A 24,231-nucleotide genomic window follows, 5' to 3' on the forward strand; every position below is an offset into this window, starting at 1 on the left:
GTAATTCCTTATTGTTTATTCTCCTCTTACAAAAAGACACTTGGAACAAATAAATATAAAATGGTATATATCATATTTATCAATGGCCAAATACACATTTTCTTGTTATCCCCCACAGGAATAAACTAATGAAATTTTCAGAAGCACACTCACCCACCCCTCCCACCTTCTTTAAGGAAAAAAAGTCAATTCTTTTAATTCTCCATAATTTTTAACAATGGATTCTCAAAATAAGTAATCTAAATCTACTCAGGAACAAGACATCTATATCAAAAAGTTAAAACAAATACACATGTGTACACACTCACACAATGAGTGAAATGATGTTGCCCAGAAACTATAACTAATGAATATTCTTAAAAGTTTTTCATTTCTTATGAGTCTTTTGTGTTTAGATCTGCACAGTGTATAAAACAAAGCTGAGTACAATGTACGTATATATGTACATACTTTCCCATCCTAAAAGAAAGCATTAAATACAGGTATATTTAGTATACACAGAACACAAAATTCTGATTTCCTATACCTTGGAGGTAATGCAGAAGGCAGACACATACCAAAACTACATGTGACCAATTTACCCTGTTTGGCTCACAATAATGTACAAAATTTGAGCAATGATTAATAACCAAGTGTATTTTTTCACTAAGATTTATCTTCAGGCCAATACTTGAAGAGTTGAGCTTTGCTAATGCTTTCAATTAGAGATTCTTATTTAACGGGTTTTCCATCAAATGGAAATATGCACAACAGTTATTTCAAGAACAAAGGGGGTGATTTTTCCCTGTCCTTTAAAAAATCATTTGTAAAAATCCACTTCAAGTAATCCCTTAGTTGATGCTTACATAATTTTCCTCTTTATGAAAACAATCTAGAAAGGCAGAAAATAATATAAAATGTTTAAAGGGTCATCATCAAAATAAACAATTTTAAATTTACTTTTATATAGCTTCTGAACTAGCTAGGTCCCAAGCTGAAAAGCACCTAGAAACAGCTCTGACACCCTAGGTTCAAGTTTCCACGTACATAACAGCTTCAGTTCTCCAAAACACTAGGGGGATGGATTTCAGTTCCATGTCTAAAACTTTCTTTAAACTCAAAGGTAATTCAAAAGAAACTGGTATTATAATAGGGGGTAGATACATTTGAAAATTTTTGTGGGTGAAGATCATTAAACTGTGGCAAGTCACAATTCCGTAAGTGCAAATAAACATTGGAAAGCCCAAAGCCAAAGCCAGTACATGAACATGCACAATCCAGGATTCAATGACCAAAGTAACCTCTTCATGGCAGAAGTCAGTGTTTCATGATGGCTGCAGATTATGCCCCCACTCTGAAGTCCCACTCTGTGATAATTCATAAATCCAAAGTTAACTCCAGAACGTGTAAATCTGAAGTGTGAATTTGGAGAGACAGTACAAACAGCGGTTGAGTGGACCCGCCTGCAACAATTTTTATTTTTAACTTTTTTTCCTTTAAGGCTACAGAAGATCTGCACATAAACAAGGCAATTAATTCTCATAATAAAAATACCCCCTTACAAATAGCCAAAGTGTTCAGTCAGATTCCATGGTGAGTATATGCTGTAGTACATTCTATTCCACAGGTGTACATTCTTGTGAGTCTGCAGGGTTAGGATCCATTCTTTCTGGAAATATCAGCTTCTCACAAACTGCCTCCTTTATTGGTAAATACTGTGATATTTCATTAGGTTCCGTGAACAGGGAAGGTGGGACATGCTAGGAAATACATAAATCACATTAGTATACACTCAGTGCATTGTCACTTTTTGAAAATGTTCTGGCTCAAATATTCTCAAAGTATGTCAATTTCAAAATCAGGTGCAACATATGCATATAAGAAATATTATTAAGTACTACTAAAAATAATCATTCAACTCTCTTATTGAATGCAAAGACCACAGGATTACATAATTTATAAAGCTCCCATAATGTCATAAGAATTTAATACAACTTAATTCAATCCCCTATTCTTGTTACTTTGGTAACTTAAAGCATTAGTCTTCAATTAGAGTCTATTATGTTGTCTAGAACACAATCTGGGCAACTTTTCTAACCCAGTATTCAAAATACCCAGACAGAAATAAGTACTCACAGCAAAAAAGAATACCAAAGTTTGTAGAAAACTATTACTTTTTAAGCAATTCATTATAAATCCCTAAGTACTGAGGAAGCTCTTCCCAGGTCCCCAAAGAGCAAAAACTATAGGAAAATTATACCAAAGTATATCACAGTAAAGAATTATCACATTTTAGGAAGAAAAAAGGAGACTGTGGAAAGGAATTCTCAAGTAGCAGGTACACAAGGAAAGTACACCTAATTGATGCCAGTTGGAGCTCCACCACCAGCTATATGGCTCAGATGAAGTCACACCCTGGATCTCAGTTTCACCAGAATAAAATGTGAAACTTAGACTGAATGATGGCCTATATCTAACAAATCCAAATGTTCTTGTATTTGAGGCAAGTTCAGAAATGGTATGCTCCACGGGATGGAGGGGGGAAGTACTGGAGAGCGATACTGGCCAAATTATATCATTATCTTGTGTGCATGTACAAATATGTAACAATAAATCCCATCATTATGTACAACTATTATGCACCAATAAAAAACGTAGGAAAAAAAATGCTATGCTCCAGTAAGTAGGATTTATCCTATGGAGCTCTATGAATGAATGGACAATCTACAGATGTAAATTTAATGAATGGGCATGGTTACAAAGATACCATATTTAAAACAAAATTCAATTTCTAAAAACTGAAATTTAAATACTTACCATTAAATTAGCAATTTTGCTCTCTCGTGATGTGTATTCTCGTAACATGTAAGTCTTGTCTGCCTATGTTTAAAATGTTTAAAGTTGCAATAAATTTATTTGCATTGATTTACTTATTTCCAATCCCTATAAGTCACAGCAATGCTAAATACACATATGTAAACAAATTTAATATTACCAGGTGAAAGAAACACAAGCAGAGGTTTCCTTTGAAAAATTACAGGTATGTGTATAAATAAGATATGCAAGAGATTTTAATTAAGTTAAAACAATATTCTTAAGATTTAGATTCACTCTCTCAGGAGGAGAAAAATGCAGTATGTCTCTGCTTTAAAAAAAAAAAAAATCCTAAGTAAATGATTTAGGAAAACACCACTGGGTTCAAATTCCAGTTCTGCTGCCTCCTAACTCTGGAACTTGGGGGCACTACTTGACTCTTCTTTGCCTTGGGCACCTCGCCTATAGAATGGGTGGTAATAGCATTGATTCCCAGTGCCCGTGATAAGATATAAAGGTACAGTACTGTGACTGCCATGACTAATACCAGCGGTCTATTCTCTAACTCCTCCTCTCCATAATCATAAACCCAAAGTTAAAAGTTCATTCAGAAAGAAAAGGCTGAGATGAAGCTACTGAAAGAGTTTTCTTGACAGTTTAAGCCCTCCCAACACTTTTTTTTAAAAATGCATGCTAACAGTTACTTTAGACAGAACATAAGTTTTCAAACTTTAGAATAGCTATCGATGTAATTAAGTAATACGGATTTCAGGAGGCCATCTGATTGGTATTTCTAACGTCAGGACATTATATGAACAATATGTACTATATACAAAGGAAAAAGTTGAAGGGAAGTTTTCTTAAACATAGATTAAGTGCATACAATGTGTAATAAGAATTGTAAGGCATTCCGCTGTCATGTATTTAAAAAAATATAGTATCTTTAGAAACCATTTTCAGTCACCAAAACTTCTGGAAAAAAAGATGTGATGTTCTGATAACAATGTGTAGCCAACAGTGAATCTGAGACAAACCCAAAGGTCAGAAATATGCCATCTAACAGAAAGAATTATTTAATTTCCAATTCCCAGAGTGAAAGTGGAACATTAACAAGCCCCATATCGACTGGCACATTCATTAAAATGAGAACAGGTACCTCATGGTAAAGCCTCGTGTCGTTCATTCTGATAAGCACCCCATCAATCCTCAGGAAAAACCGCAACAGCAGAAAAAAGCTAGAAGGCATTACTCTCTGGGGGCAAAAAGGAACATCAATATTTTAATGAAAATAATATTTTATTACTTTGCTAAAAGAAAAAAAAAATGAAGGCCTTGGAAGAAAGCTAAATTAGCAATAAGAATACTCCTTAATAACAATGGGGTTATGTCCCAATAAACCATTTCAGTTGAAAAAACGTAAGTCAACAATGCATTGAACAGGGCTGGGGTTGTGGCTCTGTGCTAGAGCGCTCACCTAGCACATGTGAGGTCCTGGGTTCGATCCTCAGCACCACATGGAAACAAATAAATTAAAAAATGCACTGAACAGGGCCAGGTTTGTGGCTCAGTGATAGAGCACTTGCCTAGAATGTGTAAAGCCCTGGGTTTGATCCCCGATACCACATAAAAATAAACAAATAAAATAAAGGTATTGTGTCCATCTACAAGTAAAAAAAAAAAAAAATGCACTGAACACACCCAGCCTGCCAACATGGTAGCTGAGCAACATGCAGCAAGCAGCAGTATCAGCTGTTTACCCTGCTGACCACACAGTTGAGTGGTAGCTGAGGCTCCATGCCCAGCATCAGGAGTGCCCTACCACATACTGCTAGCCTGGGAAAAGACCAAAATTCAGAATTCCAAGTACAATTTTTACTGAATGCATCTCACTCTTATACCACCACGAAGCCCCCCTCACCAAAAAAAAAAAAAAAAAAAAAAAAAGGAAAGAAAAGAAAAGAAAAAGAAAATCACAAGTTGAACCATTGTTAAGTCAGGAAATGGAACTGTCTGTATATAAAAATCTCTAAACTAGAGAGGCTCTTTGTCCTGGTTGCAACTGGCCTCAAAACCTTGTGCAAACTACCCAATGTCATGGTTTCAATTTCCTACAGTAGAATAATGTTTTTCTAGGTCAAAAGAAACTGAGATACAAAAGATTTATTTCCAAGTTATGTGAAAATTACAATGTTCACTTTAAAAAAATGTAACACTGATAGTAAATATCAAACACCAGTAAAACCAAAAATGAATGAACAACCTGGATTCTTGCTGCTACTCACTTGTATTCACTTTACACACAATAAAGAGACCTTGAACGGCACGTTCTAGCTCAATGAACTCAACTAAGCACAATTCATATTGCCAAATATCTGGTTTATTAGAATGATATAACATGTTCTTAACAGTTTTCATTTGTGGCACATCTACAAACTCCCAAGCTTTCCAAATCTAATTCCCAAAGAAAGAAGCCCATAATCAGTTGAGAGTAAGAAGATGTGTCTTGGTGGCAGAGAGGGGGGCAGTAGAAGGGGTGGAAGGCGTTTCATTATTTAAAAAGAATATGCTTGACCATTTGCTAAGTAAATATTTATTGTCTACTAGGTGCCAAGTTTCTTACTACAGGTGGTCTTAGATTTATATCAATGAAAAGATAAAAATCCCAAGGCTTAAAAAGTTTACCAAGCAGGAAAGTGGTCAAAAAGATAAAATGACATAATTGCTACTATGATAAAGGTAAGCACAAGAATCAACAAGCAGAGAAGGAAGAATTTAAGTCTACTCAAAAAAGTCAAAGAAGGTAACTCTCGAGCTGCCCATGAAAAGAATTCCAGACAGGAAAAAGCATGTTCAGAAAGTTTTGAGGCATGAAACAGATACACTCAAGAGAACTACCTCTAATTCCATATAAGCAAATGGCTACCTTAATGAAGAAGTAACAGGACGACCCAGTAATGACAGAGGCATAACTACCTCTGGTCACCAGCCATGGGTCAAGCTCCTTTCTGCCTTCGGGCCTTTACACGCCCTGTTCCCTTATTCTGGCTAAGGTTTGCCTGCCCTTTAGTTCTTGTATAAATAAATACCTCTTCCCAGAGAGAGGCTTTTCTTACCATTGCACATCTAGGTTCCCCTTGCTATCCTCTTCTATGGGACAGCACTAGAAATCAACAGGGTTGAGCCTGTGTTCACTGATGGTTTTACTTCTTAATGCCCATCTCTTGCCACTTGACTGGAGGCTCCACTACAGAGGGAATCTGCTTCCTTCATCACTGAATCTCACTGCTTAGAAAAGTACTCAGCACATAGCAGGTGCTCACTAAATTTGCCAAGTGAGAGAGAGGGTGGATGATATGTGGAGAGAAGGCTCTGAGTCACATAGCATCTTCCTGTGAGCACCCACACAGGCTAAAATCTTCCCCATATTAAAAAAATCACTCATTCACACACATACAGCTGCAAAACTCATATTCTCTATTTCCCATGCCTTTGTCTCTTCTCCTGTAATTCTGTTTTTTATATTTGCTCTACATTTATACTTTAGCTCCACTGCTACATTTTTCATTTACTGCCTAGTCATGTAACTTAAATTGTTCTTGCCAAAGTGAACAATATTCTAATTGCTAAAACCAATATACAAACCTTTTAGTCTAATGGACGCCATCCTAATCTAAGCTTACAAGCCCTCTCTATAACATGACACTGACCTCAATGCTCTCCTTGTCAAAAAGATCTACTTTCTCAGCATCCCAATGTCCTGCCTACATCCGTATTTATCAGTCTAGTCTGCTTCTGTAAAAGGGAACTCCACTGTCCACACCTCACTGCCCCTAAGCCAGATACTACGGCATTTATTTTATTTAGAACAGATGTGTTACATTGTTAGGGAAAAAAACAAACCAGAAAGAGCACTAGTATAATAAAATCCTTCCAGGCATTCTCAAAAATGCAATCCTGTCACCTAACTTATCACAAGTTACATTCAGAAGGAAGAAAGAACACTTGAGGATGACGTTACTCATCAATTTGAGACTTACTATTCACTCTGGTACACACTTTCATCCTCAAAATACACATGTTCCTCCAACACGCATAGATACACCCACCACTTGGACACAAATACACATGCAAACCACAGCCAACTCTGCTAATTCAGTGGATGGGTAGACAAGTGGAAGGGGACATGACTAGATGAGTTGGTGGTAAATAAATCTAAATGAAAAGGAACAAACTGATCACATTTCCTATATAAACGAACATGGAACAAGGACACTCACCTTTCTGTATAAATAATATGTACCAATAAAAACATAAAAAAGGAAATTTGAAGTTACAAGTGAGCAAGGGAGTGAGGTGCTACAAAACAACTACCTAATACTAGAATAATGATATATATTAGATGGTACAAAGAAAATCTTGCAGCTAATTAGTCTCACAGTCTTAGATAAACAAATCTTTTAGGGGCCTAGTTTATAAAATATGCAGGCTGAACTTAATGAGCCTCTAAAAATTCATTTCAGTTGCAAAATTCTATGATTCCACAGGAAAAAACCTGACTTTAAAACAAATATATTGTTCCTTTTGTATTACTGCTCTCATTCTTTATTATTGCTCAAATCCCAGTACCCATATCATTGTGCTCCAGAATAATGGCTGATGCTGAGGTATCTCTCTCTGAGAGACTCCTGATCATGCTTATATAACCATGAGGTTTGAAATAAAAGTACTTATTACAGGGATATGAAAAAGGCATACTGGACTTTGCCTAAGGGAATTGTGAAAGTCCATACAGAGGCAGCAGTATTGTAGCTGGGACTTAAAGGCTAAGAAATTTAGTAAAAAGTTTCAGTTAAATTTTTTTTTGGACTGTATTAGAAACCCAATTATAATCCAGTAGTAAATAAATATGAATAACTGCTAGTGGCCTATTTATTACTTCTTTAAAGCATGCTTCACCAATAACATTATTAATGGGAGTTGTATGGCTCCACTGATAGAATTTACAAGTCACTGTTCTTCTCTACGTCTGTGCTAAAAAATGAGACGAGAGTTTAAGGATACTCTAGTATCCTACACATGGGCCATCCACCTTGCTGTCTGCAAAATGGGAAAAGTAAGCTATTGTTTTCATTCAGGTTAAGTAATAGGCAAATGAAATACAAAGTACAGGCAAGTATTTTTAAAAAATGCTTTACTGAAGTAAAGTCTTAACAATATACTAAGATTTTTTTTTAATAATGTATAACAGATATTCAATACAATATATTCTAGACCCAAAATAAACTGTACATTGGCACTATGTTAAGACTCAGTGTGATGCCAAGTCAGTCTTACATTTCTGCCCAATAGCAAGAATGGAATAAAAATGTCAATTTAACAAAAATCACAACACACTACTCACAATTTTCACACTCAGGCTTGAAACACCATGATCATGAAGTTCATCCTCAAACAGGAGAACTTCTTCAAAAAATTTAATCTGTTCTCTGGCTTTCAATTTCTCTGTATCTATATGATCTGTTGTAGGTACAACCTGGAAGAAAAAAATTAAACACATTAAAAAAAATTTAAAGAGCTACAAAGTCACAAGAAAGTCGTTTTTCCTCCCAGCCTCTCCTACATGGCCAGAGTGTACAGTTCTGATGTGGGAGTCATCAGTACACCTTAAAGAATGGGTGTGCCTTGACTTGGAAAAACTGAAGACACTAACTACATTCAGTATTCCAGCTTCAAAAGTCAAAAAGTCAAAAGTCAAAAGTCCCCACCCTTCATACAAGTCAGATGAAAATCAAGTGTTATAATACGACTGAGAAAATTAACCAATTAAAAACTGGTAAATGTGATGAACTACAACTAACAAAGAAATTTGAACTATTAACTATCACAGAAGTTTTGAGCTATGAAAGCAGGCTTATAAATATTTTTTTGGAATTTAAAAATATTTTCCCATTAAAATGTTCTATCTTTAATTCCCAGCCTAATTTCTCAAAACCTACAAAGAAAGGTACTCTGAATAATGAGATAAGAACTTTAGAGAAACCCTGAGGGTAAATCTTAGACCACACAGGACTTTGAACAATACTGGCAATCTTTTCAATATACTATTTTGTAGTTCATACACACACACACACACACACACACACACACACACACACACACACACACAATTTTTTTTCTCTCTCTGTCCAACAAAAGCATTAATAATCCCAATGCATACTGTTATCAGGAGCTCATTAAACCCAGTGTCTCATAATAGTAGCACCAAAATTATTTGGCATTTGTCATTCCCCTCTTTCTTTTTTCAACTTTTTTTTTGGGAGGGGGGGGGACACAGGGAGTGATACTGGGGATTGAACCCAGGGTACTTGACCACTGAGCTACATCCCCAGCCCTTTGTTTGAGGCAAGGTCTCACTAGGTTGCCTAGGTTGGCCTGGAACTTGAAAATTCTCCTGTCTCAGCCTCCCAAGTTGATGGGATCACTGGCATGATGGGATCACTACTATACCCATTTCCACCATAAAATGTTCAGTTTATCTGTTATTGACATGGTTTATCATAAACATAAAAATGATTGTCCAAACTATAGGTATTCGGTAAATGGCAGCTATTATTTTGCTCTATTAACAGTCATGGTAAGGTCATTTCCTTAACTACGAACAGAATCAGAAAAAGAGTACTACAGAGCAATAGTAACAAAAACAGCATGGTACTGGTACCAAAACAGGCGGGTGGACCAATGGTACAGAATAGAGGACACAGTAACCAATCCACAAAACTACAACTATCTTATATTTGATAAAGGGGCTAAAAGCATGCAATGGAGGAAGGATAGCATCTTCAACAAATGGTGCTGGGAAAACTGGAAATCCATATGCAACAAAATGAAACTGAATCCCTTTCTCTCACCATGCACAAAAGTAAACTCAAAATGGATCAAGGAGCTTGAAATCAAATCAGAGACTCTGCATCTGATAGAAGAAAAAGTTGGCTCCGATCTACAGATTGTGGGGTCGGGCTCCAAATTCCTTAATAGGACACCCATAGCACAAGAGTTAATAACAAGAATCAACAAATGGGACTTACTTAAACTAAAAAGTTTTTTCTCAGCAAGAGAAACAATAAGAGAGGTAAATAGGGAGCCTACATCATGGGAACAAATTTTTACTCCTCACACTTCAGATAGAGCCCTAATATCCAGAGTATATAAAGAACTCAAAAAAATTAGACAATAAGATAACAAATAACCCAATCAACAAATGGGCCAAGGACCTGAACAGACACTTCTCAGAGGAGGACATACAATCAATCAACAAGTACATGAAAAAATGCTCAACATTGCTAGCAGTCAGAGAAATGCAAATCAAAACCACCCTAAAATACCATCTCACTCCAGTAAGATTGGCAGCCACTATGAAGTCAAACAACAACAAGTGCTGGCGAGGATGTGGGGAAAAGGGTACACTTGTACATTGCTGGTGGGACTGCAAATTGGTGTGGCCAATTTGGAAAGCAGTATGGAGATTCCTGGGAAAGCTGGGAATGAACCACCATTTAACCCAGCTATTGCCCTTCTCGGACTATTCCCTGAAGACCTTAAAAGAGCGTACTATAAGGATACTGCTACATCGATGTTCACAGCAGCACAATTCACAATAGCTAGACTGTGGAACCAACCTAGATGCCCTTCAATAGATGAATGGATAAAAAGAAATGTGGCATTTATACACAATGGAGTATTACTCTGCACTAAAAAATGACAAAATCATGGAATTTGCAGGGAAATGGATGGCACTAGAGCAGATTATGCTAAGTGAAGCTAGCCACTCCCTAAAAAACAAATGCCAAATGTCATCTTTGATATAAGGAGAGCAACTAAGAACAGAATAGGGAGGAAGAGCATGAAAAGAAGATCACCATTAAACAGGGTCGAGAGGGGGGAGGGAAAGAGAGAGAGAAGGGAAATTGCATGGTAAAGGAAGGAGACCCTCATTGTTATACAAAATTACATATAAGAGGAAATGAGGGGAAAGGGGAAAAAAAACAAGAGAGAGAAATGGATTACAGTAGATGGGGTAGAGACAGAAGATGGGAGGGGAGGGGAGGGGGGATAGTAGAGGATAGGAAGGGCAGCAGAATACAACAGACACTAGTATGGCAGTATGTAAAAAAGTGGATGTGTAACCCACGTGAATCTGCAATATGTATACGGGGTAAAAATGGGAGTTCATAATCCACTTGAATCAAATGTATGAAATATGATATGTCAAGAGCTTTATAATGTTTTGAACAACTAATAATAAAAAAATAAAGTTAAATGAGAAAAATGAAAAAAAAAAGAAAGAAAAAGAGTACTTTGACATAACTGTATAGGAATTAGAAGAAAACTATAAAGGATGTTCAAGAAACTACATAGATTTAGGGGAGGGGGAAATTCAAGGAAGTACTAAAAGGTATAAGGAAAAAAAAAAGTTTCCTCAGAACCACATAAAAATAAACAAATAAAATAAAAGTACTGTGTTCAACTACACTAAATATATATATATATATATAGTAACACATGATTCCCAAGAGAGGAAAAAAATATCCACAGTTCTTCTGTGTTCACCTACAGCTGACCCTTTACCCCCCTGCAGTTTTGCAATTGTTCCTCTTGGTTTAACTTGTTTTCATGACACACTGACAATCTTAAATAATTTTTAAATAATTTCACTTACTGAAATTGATAGCTAAGAAATACATGTGTATACTAATCTGCGCAGTGTGTATATACACACATCTATAAATATGTCTATATGTAACTACTGTACCCACATTTAGCCAAACATGAATTCTTATTGATGTCTCCGACTCTAATCCATTACACCGGATCACTCCAGCTTCTCCCCCTTGCTGGACTACACATTCCTGCTCCAACCGTAATAATCCGACTTCCCTCATTTGCCATCCTCTTAATGACAATGCACAGGCGTAACAGCACCAGCACTGCTAACCCACGCCTCTACAGTTCTTGTCCATGGAGGTGTGGGTTAGCAGTATATCAGCGAGCTTCAGAATCACATGCAGTTTCTTTTGCCTTTATTCTTACAAACTTTATTCCTTTCCAATGTTTACATCAGCATATTTCCCCCATAAATTTATTTTTAAAAGCTCAAGATATTAAAGATAACATAAAATGGCCAAAAAGCATGTGAAACGATGATCAATATCACTGACCATTAGAGAAATAAAAATCCAAACCAGAGATCGTCTCAAGCACATTAGAATGTCTACTATCAAAAAAAAAGAAAAGAAAAGAAAAAGCATTGGCAAAGATGTGTAAAAATTGGATTTGTGCACTTGTGCACTGTCGGTGGAAACATAAAATGGTACAGCCACTGTGGAAAACAGTACAGTGGTTTCCTCAAAAACTTAAAAACAAAATTACCACATGACCCAGCAATACAACTTATGTTTATTTATCTAAAAATACTAATAGCAGACTTTCAAGGAGATATTTGCACATTCATGTTCACAGCAGCACTATTCACAACAGCAGCCAGACGCCCATCAACAGATGAATGGAGGAACAAAACGTGCAGTGGAATGCCATTCAGTCTTAGAAAAGGAGGCAACACTACTTCATGCTACAACACAGACAAACCTTGAGGGCATCACTCAAGTGAAATGAGCCTGCCACAAAAAGACAATGTATGAATTCACTCATATAAAGTAAACACACTCACAGAAACAAAAGCAAAGTGGAGGCTGCCAAGGTCTGGGGTGGGAGTTAGGGAACTGTTTTCCAATGGATGCAGCATTTTGGTCTCACAAGATAAGAACACTCTGGAGCTTGGTCACACAACAATGTTAATATGCTTAATACTTCTGAACTATACACTTAGAAAAGATGGTAAATTTTATGGCCAAGATAGTAAATCACAGTGAACAAACTGGACAAGTGTTTCCGAGTGCTTTAAAAAACTTTTTAACACACGGACACTACGCATATGTTTTATCACAAAAAGGCAGTACAACTAGGAGTGGCATTAACAGAAAAGAAGACAGCCACCTATGACTAGGCTACCACATGCCAAGTACAGTCCTGAACATCTGCCCCATGTTCTCATCACATTCTCCTACTATAATCTCAGATGCCTAAGGTGACCTGGCTAAAAAATGGCAGGACTAGAACTGTATCCACACAGGTCAGCAGAACTCTGTGAGGGGCTCTCTTTTCTTACATCATGACCCAAGAGCGAGAAAGCACTAAAACACACACACAGCCTCCAGCAAATAAGAAGCAAGGATTTTACAGCAAAAGAAAGGCTCCATTCTAATTCCTCCTTTTTTATATTCCTACTGTCCGTATGAGATATACATTTGCCTATACAGACATATATTTCCTGTATATAGTAGGGCCTTTGAGGAAGGACTGAAGAATTACAGAATTTAAAATCCCAACCAATATTAGAGGTTAAGAAAAACATACAGCCCTTAGGTTCCTCTGGAAGTGATCTTGTACATGACAGATGTGCCTACACAAGCTACAACACAGTGTTATATTACTATGGTGTGTCACTGGCAGTTCATCATGAAGAGAGACACGCTTTGAGATCCTAAAGCCATTTCTTCACCTACAAAATAAGGCTAACAATACCTACCCTGCAAGGTTATTGTGAGAATTAAACAACAAAACCTTAATAATTTTGCCTGGAAAATAGTCATTTAGTTTTTGTGTTGCTTTGTATTTTTTTTAACATTTATTTTTTAGTTGTAGGTGGACACAATACCTTTATTTTATTTTTATATAGTGTTGAGGATCGAACCCAGTGCCTCACACGTGCTAGGTGACCATTCTACCACTGAGCCACAATCCCAGCCCCCTTGTATTGTTTTTTAAAGGCAATAAAGGGAACGCCTTCATCAACTCTAAATCATAAAGCAAGAGTAAATATTTAGACAATACATCTTTTACTCTTGGTATTTCAATAGTATTAACCTAGGTTCCTCTTGGTATTTGAGACATGACGTTACCACAGGGAAACAGCTGCCATCTTACTGTGGAGCAGACCTGCACTCCACTCTTCACATGTATAACCTTATTTACAACCTCACAACTGGAACTGTCCTCAGTTCACCAAAGTGAGAGACAAGGTTTTACAAGATTAAGTTGCTTTTCCAATGGGCTGGGGTATAGCTCAGTTGGCACATGGCTTGCCCATGTGAGGTCCTGAGTTCAATCCCCACCATACACACACACACACACACACACACACACACATACACACACACACACAAATTGTTTTTCCAAGACGGTAAATAGTGCTGATTTGAACCCTGGTCTGTGTTCTGCCAAAGTTTGAGTTCATTACTGTCAGGGTAAGCGATCACATTGACATTCACCAGCAACACCTTAGAATAACTCACATTATAAGCTGAAGTGTCGATAAGAGAGTACTGAACAGTTTCCACCTCCTATTACTTTCAGTCTTCATTTCTGTTGCCATGGTTCTTGCTCCCGATGCTAACATCCATGACTAGTGCCTCTTCATAGCCTCCAGGAGGCTTTTCCTAAGTCAGCCCACAAAGTTAGTCTTCCTCATTATTTCATGAGGTTAAAATAAGTTCCTATTTCCTCACTCCTAGCAATAAAATATCAAATGACCCAAACTTTCTGCAAACTTTTTCATCAGAAAAGAGGAGGGGAAATACTAATCTATGCAGTTCTGTTGGGGACTGGAATAAGTTTGCTCTCTCATTAGATATAAAGGAGCAATTTCTCTTAGTTGTACTGAACCCAATTCCTAGGATCAGTTCCTGGCACACAGAAAGAGCACAAGAAATAGCTTCTGAATGAATGAATGAAGCATGTCATCTCAAAAGTTATGTTTTGATCCTTGAAGCACCAAGAAATAGTTAAAACTTGGAATGTTACAGAGGCAGAAACTAATGACAAAAATTAAGTTCCTGCTATGAACTTCTATCTTCTTGAGACTAAAAATCTCTGCAGAGACCCAGAGTCCATATACAACCCTACCTTCTTAACATTTCTGCCTAAGCACCAAAATGGGATATAGTCTCCAATAACTTCTAATGAAAATAGTTTACAATGAAATATTTTTGGGTTTTAAAATGATCTAACATTTAAAGACACACAATCTAAGTCAAATTGTTTCATTTTAGTCATATTGCAAGATTTTAAAATATAGCTTAAGTCCCAATAAGATCTACCAGTTCCACATTCCATTTACCATGAAGTCTCTTCTCTTCTTCAGCAGAGCTTACAGACATGCAACGTAACACTGATATAAAGTTTTAGAATGTATTGAGGACTTTCCCAAGAATTATTTTATATGAAAATTCTGCTGGGTGGTTAGATATTTGTTTATCCAATTTGCTGATAAAACAGAGACTTGGATAGATTAAGAAGAGTGCTCAAATTTATACCAGCTTCCTATACAGGGCAGGCAGGACACAAAATGAAGTTGTCTGACCAGTGTTCCATTTGTCTATGTATCTGTTCATGTATAAAATTCTAAGCTACTAACAAGTTCTGTCTAAATCATCTTCTTGGTCATGATAACGTTAACACTAAGGCAGTTACCATTCTACCAACCACACTTTCAAGAATAAATACTGTTCCACTACTCAGGCACTGTCTCATTATTTCAGGCCAGGTACGCTGGCAGGAGAATCACTAGAGCCCAAGTTCAAGGCCAGCCTGCGTAACATATGGAGACCTCATATAATAATAATAATAATAATAATAATAATAATAATAATAATGTTCAATTATGTCCTTCTTTTCTTTTCAATAAGCAAAATCCCCTCACATTAGGTTCTAAATCCTGCCACAACCAAAACAAGAAGAATGAAAGTAGTGCCAAAAACAAAAACAAAACAAACAAACAAAAAGACCCAAACCATTAGTGGAAAGTTCTAATGCTGAGATTGTCCAAGACAATTAATGACTTATAAAAGCAAAATTTACCTTTAATTTAAGAGATTCTCCAAGTAACGTTCCTTTATAATCTGTCGTATAGGTCCAATCATAGGGCTTAATAACCTCTTTGGAGTGTTCGCCCTCCGTCCTCATATACCAAAATGAAAAGGGTCAGATTTAGTCATGCAGAATATAGACTATCTGTATTCATAATCACACCAAATTACACTCAATGAATACGAAAAATCCTACTAAATACATACACTTGTCATAATTCACTAGTATAAGATCTTTCTTACCCTATTCCTGCACATTTACTGTTATTTAACTTGTCATGTGCTAGTGTCGTCTTTCATTTAAAGGCTTACACTTCTTTGTATCCTCCAAGGTACCTAGTACATAATTGGCATAAAGTAAATAACTGCTAATTTGATTATCAAAAAAATACATTTTTTCCCTTAGTTTTAACACTACACAAATAATCAATGCAAATTACAAGTAAATATCTGTCTTTAAAAACAAGAACATTAAAGGACAATGTACTTACTGCCTCTTGACTAAGGAACACTCAAAAGTCTGAAAAAGTAAATCCTATATAGAACAGCTCAATTGTATTTCAATTTAACCCAACAAATATTCAAGCAGTAGGTAATTAACCTTCATTTTATGGCTGAGAAAAATGAATTCTAGAATAATCCAAATATAAACTTTAATAACAACACTAGCCCTTCAGTCTAATAAAACACAAATATAAATAAAAAGAATATCTTTGTTTTTAACCCATGAATGCCTGGAGTCTCACCTGCTTTCCTGCCACTCTTCGGCACAGGCCACTTTAAGCATTCCTTGGTAGTTGTTTACACATCTTAATGCATCTGTAGCATTGAACTCGATCCCAAAGCCAGAGCAGTGCTGGATTCTTAAGACATTGTCTCCAAACATCATTTCAGGGAGAGAAGGCATGTGCAGTTCATCTGCTAACCTACACAGAACCAAAAGTCAGGTGAAAGGATCTCATGTCACAGGTGGCACTTGTGTTTCCTTTTCAATACAACATAATTCTTCCTACAAAACTGAATTAGTTAAACAACATATGATTAATAAACACGACATATTTGTAAAAATCTATACAACGCTTTTATTATCTAATCTTTATGGCAGTAGGTAGTAGATCAACAAATACAAGAATACGCAGCATGATGTCAGCTAGTGACAAGTGATACAAAAAAACAAAGCAAGGTCATTGGGTAGGAGACATTATTTAGTAGCAGGATCAAACATGCTTCTGAGTAGTGAGATCTGAATGTCAAATGCAACAGTTTCAGTGGCTAACTCAAGATTAGGAGAAGGAGTAAATGGGAACACCAGGCCTCTTTCCAACACACTAGACTGCTTTCTATGTGCTGGGGCCTCACTGGGCAGTCTCATTAGAAAAGACAGCCCCATCGGACATTCTACTGAGCTGACCACAAATCAGTAAGCCACAGGTGTTCTTGCTGGTCTGAACACTGTTGGGGTTTTTGTCTCTGTTTATTTGTTTTAATATTTGGAACAGCTGCCAACAAAAACAAAGCAATTTTAAATATGGATTTCTGGTTAGAAAAAAAAAAAAAAACGGGGCCTAACACTGGATCTACATATTACATGGCTTCAACAGGCTGGAGAAGTGGCCCCCCTTTAAATGGGGCATGGCCTTTCCAGGTCACCAGTCCCTGCGGCCCCTTAGAAAGCTGAGTTTTAATTCTTGCTGCAAAGGGGATGTTTTGTTTTCTTTTGTTGGTGCCGGTAATTAAACCCAGGGCCTCCAGCTGTATCCTCAGCCCCTGCAGTCTTTAAGTGGCAGCCAGGTACTCAGAAAAGGTAGCTGTACACAGAGGTCACCATATTTTATGATCAGATCACCTTAGTTACAACCTGGACTTTCAATTCAGGGAGGAAAGTCCAACACCTTTACCAAAAGCAATTACCACCGGGTTGGCCAGAACTCCTGACTCTTAGCCTGAGAACTCTGCCCAGAGTTTACTCTAAATAAAATAATGACCAATTAACTCACTCTGATGCTCTTTTCAGAAATCTGAAGGACAGTCAAATGAAGCCCATGCCAAGTGAGATGGCAAAAGCCACGAGGCAGAGAAAAAGGGAAGAGAAAATCTGCTAAGCAACAGAAAGGGAAATGAGGAGAGTGAAGAAAAGACAGAAATAACAGTAACAAGACAGTGGAGTGTTTACAGTTGTGGGGCACAAAAAGTGCCCCAGTTCCAGAGGTTATTCCTGTACTTAATCATTTCCTCAAGGAACATTAAACTCTCACTACTTCAGCAACCTAGGTCTCCACTTCTTGCAATGACAAAGCATAAAAAAACATAGAGGTTCCATGCAAGTACATTTTCCAGTTACTTCATGTGTCAAATTTATTGATTTGAGGAACTTTTCAAAATGGTTTATAGGCTTCAATTTTTTTAAGAATATAAAACTGGGGCTGGGGATGTGGCTCAAGCGGTAGCGTGCTCGTCTGGCATGCGTGCGGCCCGGGTTCGATCCTCAGCACCACATACCAACAAAGATGTTGTGTCCACCGAGAACTAAAAAATAAATATTAAAAATTCTCTCTCTCGGGGCTGGGGATGTGGCTCAAGCGGTAGCGCGCTCGCCTGGCATGCGTGCGGCCCGGGTTCGATCCTCAGCACCACATACAAACAAAGATGTTGTGTTCGCCGAGAACTAAGAAAAAATAAAATAAATATTAAAAATTCTCTCTCTCTCCTCTCTCTGTCCCTCTCTGTCCCCCTCTCTCTCACTCTATCTTTAAAAAAAAAAAAAAAAAATTCTCTCTCTCTCCCCCCCACACTCTCTCTTTAAAAAAAAAAAAAAAGAATATAAAACTATTTATTGACCACTGTTCAACACTATGTACAATGAAGTAATCCATATATAGTTGGATAACATTATTATTGGTTTTCCTGGCTTGTGCTGAACCAGTACCACAAACACAAGGGCAGGGGGGAATACAGAGAGAAAGAGAGAGAACACACACTTGAAAGGAACAAACTGAGATAAATTAACTACATGCAGGTCAATAGCTTAAATTACAAAGGCATGTTCACTCCTTCATGCCAGTGGGTCCTACACTGACCAACTCCCTTAGCCAACTGATTAATGACCATGAATAATGAGCACAGAGATTTCAATTTTCTGTAAAGAAATGGCTCATGACAGGAATCTTTAAAATCTGTTTAATTAAGTCTTGCTCGCTAATTAAAACACATCAAAAATTGTCTATTTTCCTCATTTGGGCAGGGAGGTTGTTAGCAATGATAAAACTTTTCCTTTCAAGAATTTTTTTGGGAAAAAAAATGTTGCATTTACATACTATAGATATATATATGGATTCTGTTATGGCTGCTTTTAAATTATCCAGTGTAAATTGCTGGGTTTTCTGCTGTCCTTAAACAGAAAACATAAAAAAGAAAAAAGAAATGGTAAAATAACATTTTAAGTATTTTTTAGTTGTCAATGGACCTTCATTTTATTTATGTATATGCAGTGTTGAGAATTGAACCCAGTGTCTCACACATGCTAGGCAAGCGCTCTACCGCTGAGCCACAACCCCAGCCCCTTTATTATTTCTTGATGATCAGTAATCATCACATATATCAACCATACAGGACAATGACCTCATGTTCAAATGAGTGTGTGCACTCCCAGAAGGCAGGTATGGGCCCTGAAGCACCCTCGCTCCTTTTCATTTGATTTCTCATCTATATAACAGGAAAATCAAATAAATACACTTCTTAAAACTGCATAATGAATAAAAAGCACATGAAAAATAAGCCCTGCTTAGGGAAAAGAGACCACAAGTTAACTCTTCTCTTCAAGGCACCAAGTGCCAACGCCCCAATGCTACAAAGTGTAGGATCTTAGTGCATGTGCGACAGGAAATCTGAAGTACAGTCAAATGAAGCCCATGCCAAGTGAAAACCCAGCAATTTACACTGGATAATTTAAAAACAGCCATAACAGAATCCATATCTATATCGATAGTATGTAAATGCAAACAGCTGCTCCAGCACACAAAAAGTTTTCTTTGACTTTTCTCCTTTTTAAAACTTCTGGATTTCTGAACAGCTAATTAGCTACAATAACTCAGTAAGGTAAAAAAATGCCATTTTAAAGAATACATTCCTACATAAAATCAACAAAGGATTCACATATATTCCCAAGTCTACAAATGCCCTCTTTTTTCCAATCACTTTAAATCTATTTCTAGTTAAATATAACAAACAGGTCTTTGATATATACATGGGGGTGGGGGAGTGAGTAAAAACCACTGCATGATCAAGTTGTAAAATTTAAGTTCCATATGGAAAAAATACTGGTCCTTATTGGAAACATCTGTCTCATTCCTGGATCATCAAAGGCCCATAACATTAAAAACTAAACATCTGGGGTTGGGGTTGTGGCTCATCAATAGAACGCTTGCCTAAAACGTGCAAGACCCTGGGTTCGATCCTCAGCACCACGTAAAAATAGATAAAGGTACTGTGTCCAACTACAATTAAAAAATAAATATTAAAAAAACTAAACATTTTAGTTTTAATTCCACTGTGGCTGCAGAGGAGACAGCTCCACGTTTCCATAAGCATGGTGTCTGTGAACTTTTCATCCTTACAAGATAACTATATTAATAATAGCAAAGAAAAGACAGCAATTAAAGATTCCAACACTTGTAAGAAGGAGAAAAAAACACCTTTTCCAGTAAAATCCTCAACTTATTTATAAGTTTCAAAAAGTGATGATGATAAGAAGCAAAAGCACCTGACATTATAAGGAAACCAGCACTTGCTCAAATGGCTCTCCAGGACTGGGCCACTACCACCCCAGGACAACCGTCAAGCAAAATATTACAAGAATTTTACCAAATTTATACTCTGTGACTTAAATCAGCTTTGGACCAGGCGCACACCTCTAATCCTGGCAGCTTGGGAGGCTGAGGCAAGAGGATTGTGAGTTCAAAGCACACCTCAGCAATTTAACAGGACCTTAAGCAACTCAGCAAGACCCTGTCTCTAAATAAAACATAAAAGGCTAGGGATGTGGCTCAGGGGTTAAGCACCTCTGGGTTCAATCCCCAATACCAAAACAAAACAAAACAACATCAACAAAAAATCAGCATTGGACATCTGTACAAAATAAATAATCCCAAATACAGAAAAAAGGGCATTCCCACTGAGACTCGTAACAGCCTTATTTATAATAGTGAAAATACTCTGAATGCCCCAACCATAAAGAAATAAATGATTATGTAAACTTGAGTATACTCACATGATGAAATTCTATGGAACCATTTTTAAAATATAAGAATAATATAGAAAACTGTTTATGATGTAGTAGTAAGGAAAAAACTGGACATGTACTGTATATTTATTACATCTGGGTATGTATGTATGCAAGTACCAGTGAGATAATGTTTTTGTGAGTTGCACATTTTTAGGATCATAACTAACAATGGTAAGTTTTCATTATAAATTTTAAGTAAAATTTATTCTTCTTTATTAGGAGATTCCATGAGACATATTTTAACTACTTTATTGAATTCATACTGTATTCATACCAAATATAAAATAATAAATACAATGGGATTCTCTGGGTTTCACCCAATTTATCTGAAAAACTGTGGTAGTCCAACAAAATATTCCAGATATATACATTAAAAAAATCACTGCTACTAACCTATATTGCTTCAAATGTTCTAAATTCAAAGTATCTTAAACACAGGACCAAATACCCCATATCTAATGTCAAACTTCACCTTGACCTTAGGAAAAAACAGCTAAAGGACAGGAAGATAGGATGCTCCTAAGGTTTTTTAAGATCCCTTTAATATTAATTAAAAGAAACCTCTTTAATCCAGTAGTTTACCCAATCAATAGTCTTAGTACTCTACAGGTTTTTACACCCTAGAGAGATGCATCATGAAAAACTCAGGATTGGTGAGGGTACGACCTCCTTTTCATATGGAAAAAGGACTAGTACACTCAATCAGAAATAAAAGATAAGGAGATTACTGATCTGGAATACAATGCTCCAACACACAGCATCTCTTAAAGTCTTCAAGTAAGTTATATGGTTATCACAATTTAAAGCTCTCTGGTTTATGGCACGATTACATATGGTGCAATATATAAAAGAAAGTTATGTGAAGAGGAAAAAATTCAAAGAGTATTTCAACTTGTGGTGTGATGAAAGGAACTTTTCCATATTTTCCTAATTTTTTTCAGTGAGTCTCCAAAAATGTTACAATACATCTTTATTGTTTATTTAAATAACAAAACAAAACATGGGTTTTACAACTCTCATCTCTTCCCTAGTCACTCTCCACCTAAATGTTAAAATGCTAGTGCTCCCTCGGGTTCTTCTATCTGCCTCTTCCTCTGGATGATCTTAATTTACTTCCAAGGCTCCAGGTACCAACCATAAGCTGGTGACTCTCCAACCTAAACCCACAGACGGCATTTTTCCTCGAGCTACAAGACAAGCATATCCAAGTCCCACTCATCATCTCCCCTTCATGACCCACGCACGCCTCCCGTCTACCCTACCCTCGCGCTCCGCTGCCCTGCGCCCCGGCCAGCCACCTCTCCACCACACGGAGACCCGCGGACCCTCGACACCGCTCCCGCCCGCCTCCCCTACACCTGGTCTCCCGTCCCGCAGCCTCCAATCCACCTCCACCTCCTCCCCCAGGAAAACCCCAGGGACGTCGGTCAGGCAGCTCCTCGGGACAGAGAGCACGCCCGGTGGCCGTCAGTACCAGTGACCACTTCCTGGCCCGGCACAGACTCCCCGCGCACCGACCCCGCTTCGCGCGGCCTCCGCCCACGGGAACGGCTCCCCAGCGCACCGCGGCGCTCGCCCTCCCCGCGCGCCCAAGACCCGCTCAAGGATCCGTCCGGCGCCCGACCCGGTCGGGCTCGCTGTCCCCGGCCCGCGGGCCCCGCGCCCGCGCCACCCACCGGGCTTGGCGAGCCGGGTCGGCCTCCCAACCTCCGGGACGCCCCGATCCTGCGGCCCGGGGAGCACCGCGTCCCCAGCAGCCGCCCCCGCTGCAACTCGGCGCCGGTCCCCGGAACCGCGCGCGCCCCGCACCTGCCTGCCCGACGCCAGACACCCTCCTGCCGCCGCCCGCAGCCCGCCACAGGTCGCAGCCCCGCAGAGCCGGGCTCGCGGGGCGGGAAGACAGCGCACCGGGGCCACCGCCTGGCGCCAGCGGGGTGACAGCCCCCACCCCCGACCAAGAGGCAGGCGGAGGCGACCCTCCCGAGGCCGCGTCCTGAGGCCCCAGCCCCGCGGTCCCCGCGCCCGCGCCGCACCTCTCCACGTCCGCTGACTTCATGATGTGGGTCTTGGAGGCCGTCAGCTTCCAGGGCCCGAAGGAGAAGTCCTGGTGGCTGCTCTGGAAGCCGTGGATCATCATGGTGAGGCGAGTCCGCAGGCCGCACCGGACGCGCGGAAAGGCGGCAGCGGCGGCGATCACCCGCGGCGGCGCTGCCTGCGGCCCTTCGCGCTCGGCTCCCGAGCCGTTACCATGCCCGCCGCCCCGCCCCTCGCCGCGACCCGGACGCAGCCGCCTTCCCGCCTTCCGCTCCGCCCCTTCGCCTTCTGCTTCCGGGCCAGTGGGCAAACACCGCGTGACCCACGTCCTACGCTACGACGCACAGGAAGAAGGGAAAGGAGCGAGCTCCGGGGCGGGGCTTCCGCGGAGGGGGCGGAGCCAGGCCAGTGCGCACCGCCCTCCTGAGAGCTTTGGGTGACGTCATCCAGAGACCCGATCGGGTTGCCACCTAGGCGCGGGGAAAGCGGTGTTGCTTCTAGAGTGGGTGAGCGGTGGTGGGGAAGAATGCGCAACATTGAGACCAGAACTAATCCCGTAGAGCTTAGGAGGGCCAGCTTCAGGTGACCATGTGGCTACTGTTGACAAAATGTCCCCCTTAGAGGGAGAAGGAAGGAGGAAGCCCTGGCGACTGAAATGGAGCAAATTATATCCCATGCATGTATGATTATGTCAAAATGAACCCCATGGTTGTATAGAACTATAAGGCAGTGATAAAAACATTTTTTTTTTAAATGTCATCCTTGAGATATTTCAAGACTTTCATGACCCAGGTGCTACCTGGGCCCCAGGTATAGTGAAAACAACACCCAACACCTCGTGTTAGGTGCTTTGCAACACAATCTTTAGGCAAAACACAGCTAATTATTTAGACTTAAAATGAATCGTTTGATTTTTATCGTTCCTCCCAAATATGTCTCTCTGGCCCCAATTACAACAACTCCCTTTTAGGGCTTCCCCCTGCACTCAGCACTTCCTGAAACCTGGCAACCTTTTTAAAATACAGATTTCTCTACACCCCGTGCCTTCTACCTGCCTGGAATAATCTACCCTGCACTGATACATCTTCAAAATGTTTTTCCTAAACCCCAGAGCTGGATTTAATCCTTCCTCCTGTGACCAAC

At 39.0% G+C, this 24,231-nt stretch overlaps 1 protein-coding gene across 2 annotated transcripts; it reads right to left on the bottom strand.

The window, feature by feature from the left end:
- Positions 1–24,006, bottom strand: TIPRL (TOR signaling pathway regulator). 2 transcript variants are annotated; one of them, XM_081299723.1, is made up of 7 exons: positions 23,088–23,577; positions 16,520–16,699; positions 15,766–15,865; positions 8,195–8,326; positions 3,950–4,045; positions 2,797–2,859; positions 1–1,739 (listed from the first exon to the last, which is right to left on the bottom strand). In XM_081299723.1, the coding sequence occupies exons 1-7, from the start codon at positions 23,189–23,191 to the stop codon at positions 1,596–1,598; spliced, it is 819 nt and encodes a 272-aa protein (XP_081155849.1). In that variant the 5' UTR covers positions 23,192–23,577; the 3' UTR covers positions 1–1,595. The 2 variants fall into 2 exon arrangements, with proteins under 2 accessions (XP_081155849.1, XP_081155850.1); XM_081299724.1 differs by lacking the exons at positions 2,797–2,859; positions 3,950–4,045 and having other exon boundaries at positions 23,088–24,006.
- Positions 24,007–24,231: the final 225 nt, after the last annotated feature.

Source organism: Spermophilus citellus, assembly GCF_964194105.1.
Source record: "Spermophilus citellus genome assembly, chromosome: 6".
NCBI lineage: Eukaryota > Metazoa > Chordata > Mammalia > Rodentia > Sciuridae > Spermophilus > Spermophilus citellus.

Excerpts from the sequence above, each read along its gene's own strand:
- TIPRL (XM_081299723.1), bottom strand. The coding sequence starts at position 23,191 with ATGATGATCCACGGCTTCCAGAGCAGCCACCAGGACTTCTCCTTCGGG. Across the intron at positions 16,700-23,087 it reads AAGTCAGCGGACGTGGAGAG|GTTAGCAGATGAACTGCACA; the intron begins GTGCGGCGCGGG and ends GGTTCTGTGTAG. Across the intron at positions 15,866-16,519 it reads GAAGAGTGGCAGGAAAGCAG|GACGGAGGGCGAACACTCCA; the intron begins GTGAGACTCCAG and ends TTGGTATATGAG.